At 28.3% G+C, this 22,162-nt stretch overlaps 2 protein-coding genes across 2 annotated transcripts; both read right to left on the bottom strand.

The window, feature by feature from the left end:
* Window positions 1–11,889: 11,889 nt before the first annotated feature.
* Window positions 11,890–13,839, bottom strand: LOC137831659 (epoxide hydrolase 1). The gene is made up of 3 exons (XM_068639423.1): window positions 13,247–13,839; window positions 12,503–12,753; window positions 11,890–12,348 (listed from the first exon to the last, which is right to left on the bottom strand). Exons 1-3 carry the CDS (start codon window positions 13,709–13,711, stop codon window positions 12,102–12,104), a joined length of 963 nt encoding a protein of 320 aa, XP_068495524.1. The 5' UTR covers window positions 13,712–13,839; the 3' UTR covers window positions 11,890–12,101.
* Window positions 13,840–18,750: 4,911 nt separating this feature from the next.
* Window positions 18,751–20,873, bottom strand: LOC137831660 (epoxide hydrolase 1). The gene is made up of 3 exons (XM_068639424.1): window positions 20,256–20,873; window positions 19,273–19,511; window positions 18,751–19,157 (listed from the first exon to the last, which is right to left on the bottom strand). Exons 1-3 carry the CDS (start codon window positions 20,718–20,720, stop codon window positions 18,911–18,913), a joined length of 951 nt encoding a protein of 316 aa, XP_068495525.1. The 5' UTR covers window positions 20,721–20,873; the 3' UTR covers window positions 18,751–18,910.
* Window positions 20,874–22,162: the final 1,289 nt, after the last annotated feature.

Below are 22,162 nucleotides of genomic sequence, written 5' to 3'. Positions count from 1 at the left end.
TAACTAATTTACTTTTATTCAAAAACTGGTTAATTTATTTAAATGTATCTATAATTATAATATTTAAATTAAACTTATTTTCTGCCTAGATAATTAATAAACGAAGAGGAAAAGAAAATAATCGTAGTAGAGTTTTAATTTTGAAACCGAATTCTTTATTTTTACAAAAATCATTTATAAACTAAAATAATTAATAATTTTTTTATTAAAATAATGGACACACTTAAAGTGGTTAACAAGAACAGTAGAATGTGAATTGTTTGTTTTCCGAATATATCCTAAGGCAGGACCACCGACATGATTAAGTTAATATGAAAGTATTGGATCGATGTGATCATTTTCTTTTTTTCTTCAAATGATTACTAAGTTCTTCGCATGCAGTCTTGTTTCACGTGCCAATGTATCAAACAAGATCACGAAGACTTCAATCTTCTGTGTCATCCACACGAAATTTTGGATAAATATTTGGCTATGAAAATAAATACTACTAAAAAATCAATTTATTTAGAGAAAAATTATGTAAGTAACAATCAAAATCCATAATGTTAATATTTTTGATATTATAAATTATATTAATATTATAAATAATGTAAGAAAAGAGAAATATTAATATTGTTAATATTATAAATAATATTAATATTATAAATAATGTAACGAGAGAAAAATAATTTTAGAATAGAATTATTATAATTAAAATAATTCTTAAATATTTTATTATTAAAGTTAAAAGAGTATATAATTAGAAATTTAGTTAATCAGTTCATTTAAAAAAAAAACCATCATCTTTCTAATTTTTTTTTCATTTACTCTACCTTTTCTCTAAGATTATGAAATCATCGCTTATTAGTTTACATGATCGGAGTTCGTCATTGGACCCTTAGCAGTGAGTTCTACAAGATTGCCCGATCAAAATCTTTGATAGATTATTTTAGAATTATAAATATTATTTATATTTTTAATATTATTAATAAATATATTTATTGATAATAATATTAAATTTATTTTTAAATATAGTTTTGTGGGTAAAATTTATAGATAATATAAAATTTATCTATAGATAGATTTGTGAGTAATAATATCTAATGCTGAATTTACCTACGAATTTTTATTTGTAGATAATATCCCGTAAGTAATTTTACCTACGAATTTATATCTGTGAGTAATATTCATATGTAATGTTGAATTTATTTGTAGATAAAAATTCATAGATAATATTGATTTTTTTATTGTGAAATTTGTTGAAAGAAAAGTAATTCATTCAGTACAAAATTTTAGTTGTTCTATGTATATTTTAATTCAAAATTGTTAGATTATAAATTGTTTATTTTTTTATGGGACTTTGTTAAATTTTTTTTACTTATTTCTATATTTTTATAAATATAAATTCTATTTGGTATTAATTATTTGTTCTATGGGGTTCTATTTGCCTATCCTAACATCGACTAAAGATAAGGACAATTCATTGTATATACAAGTGAGTGTAAAACTCATCCCATGAACCAGTTTTATGGATGCTTTGCGTATTTGGAGTTGGGTTCAACACATTTTTCCTACTTATCATTTCTCTAATAAGGATGATCTTCTTTCTTTTATTAAGAGTGATGGTAGTCCGTTGGTTAAATTGATTAAGCTAGCTGTGCTAACTTTTTCTATTTGGATGATATGGCGTATGAGGAATTATGCTCGTTTTCAGGATAAGATTGAGGTTTATAGGGCTATTTTGGTTATTAAAGATTTAACTTGTCTAGTGGGTAATTCGTCTAAAGCTTCAATGAAGAATGATATGTTCGATTTCAATGTGCTCAAGTTTTTTGGTATTAACACTCGTACTGGTAAAGTTTTATGTCCTCTTCCTGTTAGATGGGAGTTTCCTTCACCAGGCTGGGTTAAAATTAACACTGATGGGGCTGCTAGGGGGTATCCTGGTCTTGCTACTTGCGGAGGTATTTTTCGTGGGAGTATGGGGGAATTTATTGGAGCTTTTTCTGCATTTCTTGAAGTTCAGACTGCTCTGGTTGCTGAGTTTTATGGGGTTATACATGCTATGGAGGAAGCTCAAAAGATGGGACTTACTAATGTCTGGTTGGAATGTGATTCTGCTTTGGTTTGTGCTGCGTTTACTGCTAGGACAACTGTTCCTTGGATGCTTCGTAATCGATGGAATGCTTGTCTTAATTACTGTGGGAAAATTAGGTTTACGGTTACTCATATTTTTCGTGAAGGAAATGCGTGTGCTGATAAGTTGGCTAATTTAGGATTTTTTCATAGAGAGCCTTTTCTTTGGTATAATAGGCTTCCACCTTGTCTATTCTTAGAATTCTTTATGAATAGGTATAGTCTACCTATGTATCGTTTTTGTTAACATATGGGTTTTGGTATAGTCCCCCCGTATTTTTGTATTTTTTTTGTATTTTTTTCTTTTGTTCAATAATTTTTTTTTTTCATGTGATGGTAAATGATTGTTGTAACTTGAGGTATCAGCCTAGCTGAGATCTTAAGTTGCATAGTGATACCTAACATGGAAGCTTTTATTTAAAAAAAAACCAGTTTTATGGATTGAATTAGGCTTAACATTTTGTAATAATTCTTTATTAATAATTTCTCCTCTAGTCTTCTCTATCCTTCTATTATTTTTTTTCAAATTTTAATAAATGTTTTATGACTACAAAATTTTGAAATTCAATTAGTCGATTTTCTTGTTAGTCGATTTTTTAACTTTTTTTTACTAGAGATGAACATGATTCTAAAATCAATTTATATAATATTTAAATTGTATAAGATTAAATTAAATTTAAAATTTTAAACATTCAAAGTAAGGCTTAAACTTTTTGTTTATGACAAGTCTAACTGGTTCCTTCTGATTTTAAACAACCCAAAATGGATGAATGAAAGGTTATTGGTATTTTACTGAAATGTCAGATAAATAATGGGTTCAATGCGTGTTAGCTAATATTTCCTTCTTTGTATTACGTGTTCGAGAAACCAATTGTTTTCGATTTATTCATTTTTGTTGGATAGTGTTCCATGGGTCTCTTTCACAATGTATATCGTGGTTGATCTGAAACGACATTTATATAAATTCAATCAAATAATATATTTATTTATTTTTAAATATAATTAAAATTTAAATTAGTTTAAATTTATATCCATTTAATTTAGAAAATAAAAGCTTCAACTTTGAGGATTTTCTGATTGAATTTATTTTTTGAACACAAACTATGTATTCTTAATCAATTATAAATTTAATTTGGAAGAAGTTTGGGGTTAAGAAACGGTTGACAATTTAAAAATTAATTGAAATTAAAGCAATTAGGTAAACTAGTGAAAACAAGTTAAGTGTTTGAGAGGGAATCTTTTATGATTAAAGATTGACACAAGTATTAAGTCTTAATCCTGAAAAAGAAGTTCCACTCACACACGTAAGATAGATCATATAATTGTGATGACAAGAAGGTCATCCAATATAATGAAAAATTACTTGTCGAGATTTTACAGTGTTTCATCAAATCATATCAAAATGCATTTTGTTGATAAAATTGAATCGACTATTTTTATGTGAATCACATTTTCTTTGTTTGTGTGTTTCTTATGTGAATCCCATTAGTCAAATGCGAAACAAATTTGTACAAAAAAACTATTTGGCTTTTTCAATGAGAACAGTTGTTGGAGACATTGAATTTCGAATGCACTTTAGATGGGAATAGAGGTGAAGTTCATCGAATGCGTATAATTTAGCTTATAGTATATAGGTTTGTTCAAAACTGCTTTAAAAAGTCTAATTAGATTTAAACTTAGCCATTAAATTCCCTAGTGAAAAATAAAAGTTACAGTTTATACACCTCCCTGCTAAAGATTTAAAAAAAAAATTGTTTTGACAATTTTAAAAATAAAATGAAGGGAACATTCTCTTTTCTACTTTTTCTTTTACGAAATAATTATTTTTTAATTTTTTTTATTAATAATACAGACGGTTTTAAATACTAATAATTTTTTAATATATAAAATAATTTAATTTAATTAATATATGTAGGTTGCTCGCTAAAATAAAAAACTTATCAATAAGACATATTATTGTCTTGCATTCATTGTCTATATAAAATATCTCAAGATTTAGAGAAAATATATGATCATTTGTTCTTATTCAGTACAGTGAAAAGTTATACAATATGAATTTAGCAAGATAAATATTTACTAATGCAACAAATATTTTTATGACGACTAAAATAGACTTTTTATGTGAGTTTTGGAACCGTCATAGATTCAAACGACATAAAAAATTCAATTTCAAACTGATTTGCCTTTAATTATCATAAAAAAATAACATATTCTATATTAGCTAAAATTACGTCCATCATATAAAATAAAATATAACTTTGTATAACATATAATATTTTAATCATAATAAGATGTGTTTTTTTATGACATATAAGATTTTAAACATTATATAATTTATTATTTTCTATAGATGGTTAAAAACAATTCAGGACTAGAAAATAATATTTTTTATGGTAGATTTAATAATAATAAAAACAATTTATATTTTTCTTAATTTAAAAATAATAAATAAATAAAAATCTTTAAAAAATACGAAAATTGTAATGAAGCACATTAAGTTAGTCATAATTTGTATCACTTTTTGTCAAACAAAAATATCAAACATTCCTCGCACTATGTTTGATTGCGGGAAAGAAATAAAGAAAATAAAAATTAAAGAATAGATAAATTAAGAAAGAAAAATAAAAATGAATAAAATTATGTGTTGAATTGTTATGTTGAAGAAAAAAAAGTGAAATAAAATATTTTGTTTAATTGATTTAAAAGTCGTGGGTCATTATACAAATTTTCATCAATTTAATCTAAAAAAAAAAAAAGTCATGGTTCCCTCTAATTGAAATTATATTCAGAATTTAATTCAAAGAAATGGTGCCCTACTTGCTAGCTTTTCATGACTTTTTATAATTGGTTGTTTATATTTGTTTTATGCACAAATTGAGATTGATATTTAAAAAAAAAACATTTCTAAGTTTTTTACTGAGGCAGTTTTGTGTTTTTCTTTGTCTAGACTTTGTTTATACAAAAAAAAAAGTTATTTTTTTAAAATTAATTATACATCTCCCTTGTATTTCCCCTACATTTTAAATTCTCATTGGATTCATCGCCAGTAATCAGAATCTTCAATATGTATTTAAGGATTTTTATAAACTTGCTACTACAATAGTAACATTTAACATGAGACATAATAACGCTAATAAAATATGATATAATAATATTAAAACAATAAACTTATAATATAAATTATGATTAAGTGGCAGCAGTACCTCCACACGCTGCCGCGACGTTCGCGCACTACACCTCTCAGACCTTCTTCTCACCTCTTCACGCGTCATACCTCTACACGTAAGTTTGAAATATTTTAAATTTTTAATTAAATATTTGTATGTATGTGTAGATTACTTAGTAATTTAGAATTTGTGAAAACTTTATTTAGTGAATATTTGATGGAGGAATCCTAACAATGAAAAGAATCACTACAAGAAAAACATGAAATAGAAACTAATTTTTAGAGACTAAAATAATTAGTTGCAATAGTAACTAAATTAGAGACCATTTTAGAAACTAAAAAAAAAATTGGTTTCTATTATTGTTAAATAGTTTCTAAATTGGTATCTAATTAGCAACCAAGGTTTTAGAGACCAAATTTAAAAACTAAATAATTGGTAGTGAATAGTGATAGATTTGGAGTTGCAAAAAATTAGCATGAAAAAACTTCAAATGACCTTAACTTTTGACATAGAAGTTGGATGGAGACACGTAAAAAATGAAAATTGCTAGAAATGAGGTAACGAATCACATGGCCGGATGGGAATCGGGGTGGATCAAAATTCCAAAAATCTACCATTTACTATTATTTTTTTATTTTTAAGTATTATTTAGGTATTTTGAGGTTTTAGTTCTCATACTTACACTTGTCAGAAAATTCTGAAATTTTGCATGATTTTCCATTATAATTATATTACATTCACAAATTTATTACTCACATTACATTACATAATGTTATGTGTGTGTTTTAACATGAAATCTTATTATTTCAGTGTTTATTTTGGATATAACATGTTGAGTGTGAGGAGAAGTGCAAGTGCAAATACAAAGAAACTCACTTGAATGCACCTTAAGGTAAACATGTATAACACTTTAGAATTACATAAAACATTTTCATATATTTATAGAATTTTATGTAGACTTTAATATTTAATTTATGATATCACATACATTATTGTTTTGGAAATTTGGTAGCTCATTGATGACTTTTTACGGCAAGTGCACCGCGTTTGTCAAAAGTAATAATTGTCCCTAAGGACGGATATCAATCCCACAAGGAACAGTGTGAATTATCGAGTACAATAATCGCTAAATATAAAAACAGAACAATTAAAAAGAGTTTTGAATTAATTGTGTTGGCACTGATCAATAAGAAAACAAACAAAGAATTAGTTGTTTCAATTGGAAAAATAAGGATTAGTTTCATCTCTCTCACTCTCAAGTATTTTGATTAGCATGTCAATATTAAGTTCTTGATTGAAATTGATGCCCGTATAAAAGTCATTTATATCGATTCCTCGCATATAAAATCCTTAACAATGTCCCCTAACTATCGATCCCTCGCATAATTATAAGAACAACTTAGAACGAAGCTTAGACGTTTAATAGCAATTAACATTTCAAGTCTATTCCTAGCACTCAAATATGTTAAGTATTGTTGTTTAGGTCCGAACCCTAAAAATACCTCCCGGTAAGATTTAAGATTCTCAATTTGTCACGGAAAATTAAAAGTAAAACAACACTACCAATAATCAATCAAGAACTGAATATTAATATATCAAATATCACCTCAATACATAAGAGTTTAAGCAGATTACTCTCAATCCCAAAGGGTAGAATTAGCCACGCATACTTCTATCACCTTCCATTCTCCCAATTGGGTTACAATTCACTCTATGGTATTTTCCTCTCAATCTGGCACCCTAAGGTTGAGCCTCTAGCCCTCTATTTATCCTAGTTTTCTAGGGTTAGGTTGTTTATTGTGTCGCGCTAATGGGCTAAATGATAAAACATAAAAAAGGCCCAATCTTTCTTTGCATCTTTTCCATTCTGGGACCTTCTATCTTTATCTTTTTAGCTCAAATCATTCATCTTTAATCCAAATCTCCAATCTTCCTTAGAAATCTGCAATTAACACCAAATTTGGGAATAAAATACTCTTATTCAAATAAAGATCATAAAAAATGTAAAAAGGTATAAATTCATAAATTAGGAATTATTTTATATGTAAATTAGCAATAAATCCTCGTAAGTGCCTATATTTTAATATGAAATATTACTGAAATTAGACACTTATCACTCATGCAGGATTATAGTATATATATATAATAATAAAAATATTTTTAAAAAAATACTTATAACGACGGTTTCAGTTTAAAATCGTCTTTAAAAAACATTTATAATGACGATTCCCAATTAGAACGTCGTTATAAGTGCTTTTTTTAAAAAAATTCATTATTTGGTATAATAATGATAGTTTATAACATGTGTTGTTAATGTGGTTTTATAATGATAGTTCTAATAGTATTGTTATAAACAGTTGATTTATAACAACATTAATTCGAAAATCGTCTTTATATAACTTTTTTTAATCGTTATTAATGAATTTTTTTTATTAGTACACAATTATATTTATTTTTAAATATTATTTATAAGAAAATAATAAACCTTCAAATTTGAGATGAATTGAAAAATGAAGTAGTCACGATCTTAAATATTTGTGTCAATTGTAAATGTATTTTGTCCATTAATCGGAAATGTGTATATCATGGTGCATTAATATTGATGCGGAAGATTTGATTATGTGGCCCACTGGAAATACATGAAAGATATTGAAAAGATATGTCAGATTTTCAATTGTCCCACTTTTGTCGTAAGATACATAGCTACATTGCATAATAACTCGTTGAGTTCTATTCAGGATCTCATGAACCAATAGTCAAATTGTGAACCAATAATGCCTCGACTTAGATATGAAGATAAAGATGTAAAGATAAAATGTTCTAAAAAATAGTTGATCAAGCACATCACATTTTTACATGATCAAAATTAACACTGATGTCCCCTACATTTTATTTTTACATCACTTTTATAAATAACCTTTTGATAATACTTTTTATGAGCCTCTAGATATATAAACCGTTGTAACTAATTTATATTTATTGAAAAATTGGTTAAATGTATCTATAATTATTATATTTTAAAATAAATATTAAACTTTTTGTCTACCTATAGATAATTAATAAATGAAAAGAAAATAATCGTAGTAGAGTTTTAATTTTGAAACCGAATTCTTCAATTTGTACAAAACGATGTTCAATATTCACCATTTATAAACTAAAATAATTAATAAAATTTTGATTAAAATAAAGATGGTTAAAACTTACAACAAAAACAAACAAAAAATATGAATGGTGGCTACTGTTTTCAGAAGATATCATAATGTAGGAAAAAGATTAAGTTCATATGAACCTTGGATTCTTCGTTATTTTTTTTCTTCTTCAAATGACACGTAAGTTCTTTGCATGTGCAATCATGTTTCACGTGTCAATCGACAAGATCAGGAATCTTCCGTTCCGTCCACACGAAATTTTTGGCTATGAAAGGGAGGAAAATAACTTGAAAGTACTTATTAATATAAATGGAAAATAAAGAAGAGGTTAATTTATTCAATACAAAATTTTATTTGTTATATAGATATTTTAATTCAAATTTGTTAGACTATAACTTATTTAATTTTGTACGGGGCCTTTTTTATATTTTTGTATCTATTTCTATATTATTTTAATTATAATTTTTTTAAAATATTAAATATTATCAGACTTATTAAATCGTTATTGAATACGTCTAATTAGTTAGATTAATTAAAATTTGTAATAAGTTTCCATTCATATTGTATAATATTTTATGTTATATAGATAGATATTTTCTAACTTTTTTATTTTTATATTTAAATTGGTAATTTCCTATTTTCATTCATTTTTCTTCGGTAACATTTCATAAAACAATTCCATTATTTGAATGTATAAAAAAAATAATAATAAATAAACTTTTTAAAGATCAATTTAAATTTAAAATATTTTAAAAAATATTTAAAAATTAATTGAAGTGTTACGTTGCATAAACCTACTTTGATCTTAATATTACTTTTTTTTTCTTTTTATCAGCAATAAATAAATAAAATAAAATGAGACACTTCAGAAGTGTCTCAACCCTTATACAAAACACTAAAACAAGTTTCTTAACACCCTACCAACACAGGCTCCAACAAATAATACACTACAAACAAACCATAAAAAAACCAGTTCGAGATGTAGGAGTCCAACAAATAATATTACATCAACCTATCAAGAGATCACACTCTCAAAATAGGACATGCACCCCACAACTAAACAGAATCTTTGTCAGCAGGCAAATGTATCAAACCAAGTGATAAAACTCAACACACCGATCCTACAAGAGGAACAAGTATACCAAATAGATCACACCCTTAATACAGGACACACACCCAACAACAAACAGAGTCTTTGCAGCAAGCTCAAGACCACCAAGAACCCAAGTGCCAATACCAACAAACCCATACATAACTAGAGAAATCCTTCCAGAGACCTGCAAGAAGTAATCATAGCCAGATAGACCTGTGCACAACTCAAAACACCTTCCAAGCGCAACCCAAGGCCACAAACCCCAATCCAACCTCGCCGAATAGGAGTAACCATTGAAACCTACACAAAATACACCACTACTACCAATTCTGGGTAAATTCGTTAGTTAAATAACACAAAAAATCAGTCTTTCAAATATCTCATACAACAAAGAGGTTTCAAACACCAATTTGAGTAGGAGAAAACGACCAATTTTTCTTTTACTGTGACCCAAGACCAAGTCTTCCTTTGTACCACAATAAAAACCTCCATTAAGTCCACCCGCCCATTCTCGAACACAACCTTATTCCTGTGATTCCAGATTTCACTTACAATACCAACCCAAATGTCCCCCAACACCTGATAAAGGCGTGACTTACACCTATTGAATTAAACATCCTAAAATGCATTTTTGCATAAAATTAACCTTAATATTACTTAATGTTGAAGTTTAGCCTTTTTAAACTCATTTGTTTAGTACAGCAATAAAAAAAACCTTAATAAAAAAAATTAGAAGTGAGTTATAACTTATTTATCAATTTCACAAGTCTAGCTATTACTAGGTAGTGGTTGCTTCTTTATTTTATTTGAACTATAAACAAGTTATCAATTTAAGTTTGAATTCAATACAATTGGTTGATCACGCTTTTCTACCTACAGTGATTTGGTTTCTAAATAGATTTAGTGAATTTTTTGACATGACACCATCCAATAAATTTATAATTTATAAAGTAAATGAAGAATGCGATGTTACTGAGTATGACGTGAGAGAAAATTGGTACTAAGGTATGTTTAAGAGAAATTATGGGTTAAGTAAGTTCAAGACAAACTTATCATGTCTCACGTATTAGATTTTTTTTTAATACCTAAAAATAGAATTCATAAGTATTATCTATAAAATATTTAATTTTTTAATTGTTGTTAAAGATTTATCACACGACCTTGTACATATTATATTAGGATCAAAATTTACTCATCATATTAAACATAAATCCAAAATACATATACGAATATATACTAAAATCACCAGAAAAAAGTCACTCAGTTTAAATATGTTTACTCTAACCGATTAGACAATCAATTATTTTAAGAAGAAAGAGACTTTTAACTTTTTTTGCTGCATTTATAATTGGTAATTTCTTAATATAATTGATCATTTGATTTAATCAAAATAATTAATTGTTGTTTAGAATAATTTATTTTATATTTAAGATAATCAATTATTTCTTAAGAAATTGATTATTTATACATTATTAACTCAACTAAGTTTTGGAAGTATAAAACAATTAATTATGTATGAAAATAGTCAATTATTTTGTTGCTCATAACATCCAATCCATTAATTAACATGTAACTGTATTCAACTTGACAATAAAAGAAAGAAAACTTCTCCTTACCTGTTTTTCAATTCCTAAACTTACAAAGAATTAGATATTAATTCAATTTAAGTATGGTTGAAAAATAAAATTTAAATAATTTTATAACCTCTAATTTCCCTTTTTATATCTTCTGGAAAAAACTTTGGTGGAACTATATCAAAAGTGGTTTTATTTTGACCCTTTGTTGTGCTTTTCCCGACTCATTGTAATTGGTTCTTTATACTTGTTCTGTGCACAACTTGAGATTGGTACTTTTTCTTTTAACTTTTCTAAGTTATTTATTGAGGCAGCTTTGTTCTATATTCTTTTCACTACTAATAGTAAGACTTTTGTTTATAAAAAAAAAATAAACATTTTTTCTATATGAATGATACATTACAAGAGTAACATTTAACATGAGACATAATAACGCTAATAAAATATGATATAATAGAATAAAAATATAATAATATTAAAATAATGAACTTTCTGTATTAAATTATACACTTTATTTAAAATTAATTTTTAATTTAATTTATTTATAAATTATGAAAATTAGTAAGTATTTAATTTTAATATTCTAGTAAATAATATAATTTAAATTATGTGTGACAATAATTATAAATATAAATAGATAAGATAAAATGTTAAATACAAAATTATTATATATTATCCTATAAATTAATATTAATAAATTATTCAAAATTCAATACGACTACTTAGATAACTACAACCAGTAGCAGACACTACACCCATAAATCATGCGGCAAAAACAAAGGCGACCAATGTTGCAAACTGCAAATATTATTCTAACGAAAACATGTTTCTGTAATGGCACAATCATGATTATACAAAATAAACCAGTGAGTAACATAGAACAATGGTGACCAAATTATTCATCTGAACTCAGTTAAACCAGTAAGTAACATAGATCAATTGTGAACAAATGATTTAACTGAACTCAAAGTCAGCAGCGAGAGAATTCACTAAGGTGATAATATCAGAAGTTCTTGATAAAATTATAAATGTGATTGCTGACATCCTCTGCAGCTTCTTGGTTGTTGAAGTGAGCAACCCCTTCCTGCACAACCACTTCCTCCAAAAATGGCACATCTCTCTTGAAAGCACCACTCTCTATGTAGTCTTTGGTCCCCAGTGAGGTGTAAACTATATCCAAATCACCTGTAATGAACTTCACAGGAACTTTGACTTGAACTCCAGTCCATGCTGCTGTGAGCTCCCAATTGCTGTAAACGTAACACAGATTAATAGAATACTGTTTGAACCAATAAAAGCCATAGACATGGAAAGCCTAAATTTCATTGTTATCCATGGACAGTGTATCTTCCACTTTGGAACATGCATCAACATATGTAGGAAAAAGCAGCCATAGGAACTTACAGGTTGAGATTTCTATAGTAGTTGAGGCCACCAGTTAAGCCTGTCTTGCCAAATTTAGAAGCATAGTAAGTCAGATCTTCCTGTGAGAGCCAAGATGGAAGAGGCCTTGATGGAAGGGACCCTGAAGCAAGGGGATTGGAACCCGCTCCTTCTTTGGGGAGGATTGGTGGTCCTGGTCTCCTACTTGTAAGCATGTTCTTGATTGCTTCTTCGATATTATTGTCATACAGAGTTTCCATCTTGCCTGGTTCCTGCCACACGAATTAGGTACCATAACAACCACCAAAATATAAGATCACCATTCTTTCAATGTCATAATCTACAAAACTGTTTCTTGAACTCTATCGCTAACCAACTTTAACCATTTTGATTAAACCATCCCAAATTTTGCTCTGTATCCATTTTCTTTTTGTTGTCTATTGTCTGAATTAAATGGGACAGGATCCATAATTTGGAACCTTGGGAGACAATTACAAAGAAAAAACAAATCGGATGTTGAAGCTAAAACTAAAACTCCGCAGGAAGCAAGAAATAGATGTATGTATGTTTGAGTAAAATCAGGTAAAGAAATTCAATTTGACATAGAAATTGAGATAGGTAAAAGTAGATGAGCCCCAACAGCAATTAAGTAACTCCATCTAACTTTTGTACTTTGGAGTAGAGAAAAAGCCATAAATAGGAATAGGAATAAGAAACATAAGAGGCAATATTAGGGGCTATAAATGAAGAAGGCAGAGGAAGCACCTGGAATCTGCAGATGTAGTAGTCATCCCCATAAAGGGCACGCATGGCATCAACGGGCTTCACTTTTGGGTTTCTGGGCATGAAAGGGACGCTGAGGCAAACATAGGCCTTGATTCTATCAGGTCGAAATAAACATGTGTACCATCCTACTAGGGCTCCCCAATCATGGGCAACGAGGAAGACTTGATCCACACCAAGTGAGTCAATGAGTGCCACGACGTCAGCCACGAGGTGCAAGATGGTGTAGCTGCTCACCGAAGCCGGGGCATCGGTGTCTCCGTAGCCACGCAGATCAGGAGCCACGGCGCGGTACCCGAGGGCGCTGAGAGCCAGAATCTGGTGGCGCCAGGAGTACCAGAGCTCGGGGAAGCCATGGAGGAACAAGACGACAGGACCCTCTCCTTTCTCTGCTACATGCATTTTGATGCCATTCACTTCCACTGTCCTGTGTTCCACGCCTTCCATCTCTTCTCTGGTGTGAATACTGTAAGAGCCCTCTGTGCCCTTTTAAATAGATAGGACAATCCAAACCGATCACTTTCCGGATTGCAGGCGGCTGCATGTAGTTAAATCTTCTATTAAATTACATTAAAGAGTTAACTTTATGTCTATATTATAAGTGCTTTCATATCGACTAAATAGTGGTAGCCTTATGCATTACTAGTTTCATCTTTATATATAATCAAAACTTATGAGAGTAATATATATTTAACGTGGCAAACGTAGCAATGATGTGATAGAAACGCTAACCTAAAAATAGGATAAAAAAATATAGTACATCTATTCTTAGAAATAATCGGTGTAATATTTTTTTTTACTTAAAATGACTCGTATTACATCGGTTAGGTTAAGTCATCTGACCCATGTAATATATGACTCATACTAAAAAAAATGATTTTTTTTTCATAAAGAGTTAGTGAGTCATAAACGTCACATAAGTAACCACTTACAGACACACGGGTAACCAGTTTTGCATGTGACAGTATATGTGGAGGAACATGTGGCTGGGTAACCAGTTCTGGTGGGATTATTACATTGGTTCAGTCATCTAATTGATGTAATATATGATTTTTACATCAATTAAAATTAAGTCATCTTACCGATGTAATATATGATTTTTATTAAAAAAAATGATTTTTTGTCCATGAAGAGTGCGTGGTCATAAACGTCACATAAGTAACAACTTACAGATACACGGGTAACCAGTTTTGCATGTGCTAGTACATGTGAAGGAACCTGTGGCTGGGTAGTTCTGGTAGGATTATTACACCGGTTAAATTATCTAACCGATGTAATATATGGTTCTTATTAAAAAATAATTGATTTTTTTTCATGCATAAACGTCACATAAGTAACCACTTACACATGGATAACTAATTTTGTGTGCGTAAATAGCCATTTATAGATACACATATAACTAATTTTGCGTGTATATTGAGTCATATATTATATTATAGAGTTACATCTGCAATATCAATTAATACCACATAAGTGATGTCAAGTGAAAGAGGATATTAATAAAACATATTTCAATCAAATTTTACATAGATGTGCTCATTTGTATTAAAACTATTTATTATACTACATGTGTTTATTGACTCTGTATAAAATTTAATTGTTAGATCTGGAACTCTGCCAGCAGTTTCCTTTCAAACTATAGAGATCCGAGTCTAATATAAAATATTATTAAGTTCGTCTCTTAACAGAAATATATTTTTAAATTAATTTTTATATGCAGTTATTTCATTTTTTTTCTCTAAAACTTTATTTTAAAATTTACAATAATCACAATATTAAGTGATAAAATGTATATTTTATTTTAATAAGTGTGATATATTAACACCCAAAAGTACTTTGTATCTCTGTATTGTAGCATTTTTTTATTTAGTCACAAGTCACTGTTATAAATTTTTATTACTAAAAACTGATTGTCTATTCTATTTTGACACATGATACATGACTTACTTTTTCATATCGTTTATTATTTTGTGGTCCACAATTTTACCTTAAGATATTGGTAATGGCAGTGGACTAAGGATGGATATTTTTATCTTTTAGATATTTTTTTATATGATGAAAATTATCTCAAATTTATTGAGTAAACAAATTGTTTTAGTAGAACGATGGTTTTTAACTAGAGTATTTAGTTTAACGAGAATCAATAATTTATATTAGGTTTTCTTGTATTTAGTATAGTTTTTTTTTTCTTGTATATATTCGTTTGTTCCAATTTTATATCTTTTTGTTTTATCAAATCAGACTAAGTCTTCATAATATATACTTTATCATTCTTTTCATACTTTACATTTACACCACAAAACAAAGATGATATTAAAGAATATGGAATTTAAAGTAATAAACAAGATTCGCGTTTTAATCTGGTTCGTTAAACGACAACTTGTGACCTTTTGCCATTACTTTTCCCACATTTTTTAAAACAAAAAATAATTGTCGACTCTCACAGAATTAATCGAATAGAAGAAATAAAATATTCAATCAAATTCCAATTTGTTTGAGTATTTTTACACAAACTACCTTTTTCTCTCTCTCTCTCCCTCCCTTTATTCTCTTTATTACTTAAAACTAATTCATGCATCATTCAGCAACACCAATGTATAGTTTCTGTATATATCATCCAAGCTTATATGATTTATTTATTTATTTTAAAGTGATTGTAAGAGTTTTTTTTATTTATTCTGGATTTTACAGGAGTTTAAGTTTAATTTTTTAAATTAAAATCTAATTAAATTTATTCAAGTTTTAATCAATGTGGGAATGTTTTATCGCTTTCATCTCTAATTATTAAAAAAATACGTGTTAATTACACTACCGAAATATCGCTTGTTTTGCATGGAGGTTCAATTATAATATGTAATTATTTTTTTATTATTATATTTTTAATATTTTTTATTTTTAAATTGTATATTTTAGCATATATAAATGAAATTAGAATGTATAATTATGACAATCTATTTAATAATTAATAAATAAATAATGTAATATTCTCATGTAACATCTATTTTTATAAAATATATGAAATCTTCTATTGTATTTAATGGATATATGAATGATGAAATTAGTATTGAAATTTTATATGACAATATTTAAAGAAATATTTATAAATGATTAGTTTGATTGATTCTTTTTGCATGAATTAAAAATGTTATAGAATTTCTTTTCATTAGCTTATCCTTGCTTTTTTTGTTGTGTTGTCAACTGCGATGACTGTACTACATACACGAGCAGATGATCATACAAATGTCGGAGGGTTTGGAGAGTTTTAGGATGTAGTTTTGAACCTTATATTGTTAATATTTGTATTTCTATAAATCATAATCTTGTAATAGAAATATGTTGAAAAACTTTAAATTTGTATAGAAATCGGTAAAACTTATATTGTAATAATTAGATGTATTTTTTGGAGTGTTACATAAGAAGAATTTTCATGAATTACTACGAGAACAAATTTGTTATCCCAATTTAATTTTACTCAGTTAAATTCAAGAATAATAGAGTTCCAAAGCTAAATTGCAAATTATCTGAGTGAAATCTAATTTACTCTTTATTTAAAGAAACATAAAACATGATGTTTGGAAAAGATAATTTATTAAGTGAATCAAATTTGCACAACCAAATAAGAAATCTATAAAAAAAAGGTGTATTTTATCTAGAGATGAATTCATATAGTAATCAAAATTATTCGATGAATATACAGAGGAGTAAAAGGTTTTTGAAAGTTGGAAAGATCAATAGTTAGGAGAAATAAGACGAAAACAAGAGTGATAACTTTAAGGAAAGGCAACCTTGAACTTTAGAAAACAATTAGGTATAATTACCTTATTCGTCCCTATATTTATGGTTAATATTTAATTTAGTATAGTGGTTTTTAAAAAAATCAATTTGGTCTCTATGTTTTTTAAAATGTATCCAAATTGGTCATTTCCGTTAAGTCGCATCTTACGGCATCAAGTGTTGTTTACATGACAGAAAGAGGTGGGATTGAGAGATATGAGGTGTCAAGTGGCAGCGTCCCCTAAGGCTATAACCCCTGCATTGTCGTCGACAGCATCTCCTTCCACCGTTGTGGCTCCTATTCTACGACCAAGCCTCCGACAATATCTCCTCCAATCACAGCGTCATTGTGTTGTGTGACGACGTGTAGGTTTAGGGTTTAAGCTTATATATAAGATTTGCACAACACTTATATATTATAATTTGATTTTATCTCTAGTAGTCAAAATGAGATATTAAACAAGGAAGATACTATAAATAAAAAAAATACTTCTACATACCAAACATAAATTATAAATGAAATTTACTTAATAAAAAAACATGAATTTAGTATATTATGAAAGATAAATGTAAATGAATTCTTTACATTGTTACTTTGTAACGGTTCTCCCTTGTTTTCTACTTCATTATTAATATATGAAGTTGAAGTTGACATATGTGTGGAGAAATACTTATTGTATTTAAAGAGGAAGTACAATAATAAATTTAGAACCTGCTTAATAATAATAATGATTAATTTAAAAACCAAAAAAAAATTAATTTCTAAAATTCCCTATAGCAACTAATTACTTTTTGTCTCTAAAATTGATTTTTATTTCATTATTTTTTTATCTAATTACTTTTTTCTCTAAAATTGATTTTTATTTCATTATTTTTTTATCTAATTACTTTTTTTCTCTAAAATTGATTTTTATTTTATTATTTTGTTGTGCATCCTAATTAATTTAAGTTATATTTAGGGAATTCTTTCACAATGTTTCTCTATCAAAGTGTGTAATCCACTGACTTTTTTAACCGGATATTTTTCATAGGTCGGAAAGGTAACATCTTTATTGTTACTTGTACTCTTTGGACTTCTTTGTGTTAAATTTTAACAGGTTTTGACTATCGATCTTTCTATACCTTGTTGGAAGGATATGTTACTCATTCTATTTCTATTTGTTTGTAGAGCATTGTTTTCCCATCCTTTTGTTGCTAGTAATGCTCAATATCTTCTATTCAAGATGGAAAAAAACAAAACCCAACCAAACAGAAGCTATATTGAAGACGCAAACAAAGACAACAAACAAATGGCACCCAAATGCGCAGTAAGAGACACCAAATAACGTCCAAAGAGATAGAAAGGTAAACATAAAATTACCATAGAAAAAAAGACTTTTTTTCTGGAGTCCTAGGCAAGATGTATTTATTATTATGTTGGTTGGTAATTTATTAGCAAATGACATAATAATAAGTTGTATTAAAATTATAATTATACGATTGCTTAATTACTATAAAAAACTATCATAATAATTATCACCCATTTTACTTTGAAAGTCGAAAAATTAATAACACCAAAACCAAAGATCGGATTATTTTAATAAATTTTTATCAGAGTTTCCACCACTAGAACAGTGTTTACAGAATTCCCAGTATGACTACTTTGCCTTCTTGATATCTGATTATAATCAATCAAAAACAAAATGAATAATTTGACTTCAGGAGATCAAGGATTCCAGTCTACACGACCACATTCATATTAATTGAAATATAACTTAAAAACAAACGTAATTAGAAAAATAGAAAACACGATAATTAAGTAGCATAAAGGAGAACCAGATTATTTGACTAAACACAGAACGAGCACACGACAATTAAAAAAAGTTGAAAAGATCAGAAGTTCTTGATAAAATCATAAATGTGATTGCTGACATCTTCTGCAGCTTCTTGGTTGTTGAAATGAGCAACTCCTTCCTGCACAATAACTTCCTCCAAATTTGGCACATCTTTCTTGAAAGCACCACTCTCTATGTAGTTCTTCATCCCTAGTGAAGTGTATACTGAATCCAAATCACCAGTAATGAACTTCACTGGAACTTTGACCTGTGCTCCAGTCCAAGGTGCTGTGAGCTCCCAATTTCTATCAAAATATGCAAGAAACAGTAAAATGATTTAGCACATGGTTGGTGTCTGCATGTTGCATGTTGCATGTTGCATGTTGCATGTATCACGTGGGTGTCTGTATAAGAACTTACAAGTTGATATTTCTGTAGTAGTTGAGGCCTCCAGTGAAGCCTGTCTTTTCAAATTTGGAAGCATAGTACTTGAGATCTTGGAGTGAAAGCCAAGAAGGAAGGGGCATTGAAGTGTTCAGATTTGAACCCATTCCTTCTTTTTGCAAGATTGGTGGCCCAGGTGTGCGATTTGTCAGAAGTTTTTTCAATACCTCTTCAGTGCTATTTTTGGCTAACTCACCTTCTGCCTTTCCTGCCTCCTGTTATATTAATTAACCAGATAATATGATTTTATGGGCTGTAAAAAATATGATTTTTTATTAAAAAAGACAAATATTATTTTTTTAAAAAGTGTTAATGTATTAACAAATTTACACTATATTACAATTAAAAAGATAAATATATTTTTGTTAAAATAGCATAATTTAAAAATTATATTGAGAAAATCATAATTATAAACTATTACTTTAAATGCCTAGTTGTAAAAAAACTATTTTTCTTTAAAAAATTATAAGTATGATAATAAAAGTAAATTTAAATGTGGCCAAAAACAACTTTGAATATAAATGCATTACAAAAGAAAAGGAAAATTATGCCATGAAAACCCGTGAGAAAGGGCAATGTAAGTTATGACTTTATGAGAAAAACAAGAGTTGGTAATTAATAGGAAAAAGTTTTGTTCACACTGCAAGCACACAGTATTCACGCACACAGTAGAGAATACTATTCAAGCTTTATAATAATATTATAATATTTTAGATTAAAAATGAAAATAAAAAACCTTATTAGGTCTAAGTATGAGATCCATAGGGTTGGCAATGGCAACAGAATATGAACACAAGTATAAGCAGCGCAGAAGTAGAATAAATTGCAATTAAAAGCTTAGGTCTGGTTTGGTTGCTTAAATTAACAGTGTTATCATATAACAACAGAAATAAATATGCAATAAATGTGGTTAAGTTAATTTGGTGTTGTAGTTTATAGAATAAAAGGAGAAGAAGAACCTGGAATCTGCAGATATAGTAGTCATCTCCGTATAGGGCCCGCATGGCATCAACGGGCTTCACCTTTGGGTTTCTGGGCCAGAAAGGCACACTGAGGCAGACATAGGCCTTGACTCTGTCGGGGCGAAACATGCAGAGGTACCAACCTATGATGGCACCCCAGTCATGAGCCACAAGGAAGACTTGATCAACACCCAGAAGGTCTATAAGCGCAACCAGATCACCCACTATGTCAAAGCAGCTGTAGCTGCTCATGGAAGCTGGTGCCTCTGTGTCACCGTAGCCTCGTAGATCTGGTGCAACCGCGTGATATCCTCGGGAGCTGAGATCAAGAATCTGGTGGCGCCAGGTGTACCATAGTTCAGGGAAGCCATGGAGGAACAAGACGGCAGGACCCTCTCCTTTCTCTGCAACATGCATTTTGATGCCATTGACTTCCACTGTTCTGTGTACTATGTATTCCATCTCTTCTCTTCTTGCTGTGAGACTGTGTTTGATGCTAACTCTATAAGATGGAGTTGTAATGAGGATAGGTTGGTATTTCACCAAAATCGCTCACTTCATTTCACTGCTATGAAATGCTGAAACTGTCATCCAAGTAAATGTACAATAAAAGTTGTGAGGGGGGACAATTTATAAAACAAAAGAATAATAAAAAAATTGCATGCATGACACATGGCAAAAGTTAATAAATGCTTTTAAAAGTTGTGAATTTTAAAGTGAACAATACCTAGTAGTAATTGATGCTAAAGATACTAATACTATCTCAGCCATTAAGATCAGAACATTAATACCGTTTTAGGATAAAATGAGTCTTTAATCGACTAAAGCTTATTTCGATAGTTCAATGTAATTTTACATGATTTAGTGTTGAAACCAAAAATAATTTAAATACATCTCCACCTTCTTTTCTTAACCCACAATTTCAAAAAAGGAAATTCTTAATATGTTATCAAAACAAATTTGCAAAATATTTAATATTTTTAAATATGTATTTAATCCATTCATCACTCTCAACTTTCTTTTATTAATACAAATATTTATTATTTTCTCTTTATTTAATTGATACTAATGATAACATATGATTAATAAATAATTAATTAATTAATATTGCATTTGTTGATAAAACGGTGATCCTGAAATTAAATAATTAAAGAATTTATTTATTGTATCATTATTATATTGCAAATTAGTGTTTTTTCTTTAATATATATATATATATATATATATTAATTTCTAATAACATTTATAATTTGATCATATATATTAATTTCTAATAACATTTATAATTTGATCATATATTATCTGGAAAAAAATACAATTGTTAAAAACTTTATAATGTGTATTATACAGACGTGACAACAACTTTGTTTATTCCTTTAATAATAATAATAATAATAATAATAAATAATAATATTAATAATAATACATTCTCCAGTTCTAAGCATGAAAAAATAAATAAATTAATGTTATCATGTTATACTAAATCACATTCTCATTAATCATAGACTATATTAAATTACTACTATGATTTTAATATAAATATAATTATGTTCTGGAAAATAAAAAAAATAACAAGTACTGTTATTTTATTCATAACATAAAGTATGCAAATATGGATTTTATTAAAGAAATTCTTAGGACGTGAATTCAATTTTTTAAAATTATTCAATTTTTGTTTACAAAAATAATTTAGTTTTATATTTTAAAATTTAAAATTTATTTTTTTAATTAAATTTGATTAATTTATTATTTTTATGTAAAATGAGAAAAATGAGTGACTTTTTATTAAAAACTTGTGCCGTTCAGGTCTCGGTTGACCAAAGTAGACATGGGACCCCCGAGGAGGGGTCCACGCGGAGGGTTCAGTTGGTTAGGAAAGAGTCTCGTTAGGCTCACATGGAAGA

The sequence above is a fragment of the Phaseolus vulgaris genome, chromosome 6 (genome assembly GCF_051622355.1).
Source record: "Phaseolus vulgaris cultivar YP4 chromosome 6, ASM5162235v1, whole genome shotgun sequence".
Classification (NCBI taxonomy): domain Eukaryota; kingdom Viridiplantae; phylum Streptophyta; class Magnoliopsida; order Fabales; family Fabaceae; genus Phaseolus; species Phaseolus vulgaris.
This window is presented reverse-complemented; position numbering and strand designations above follow the sequence as displayed.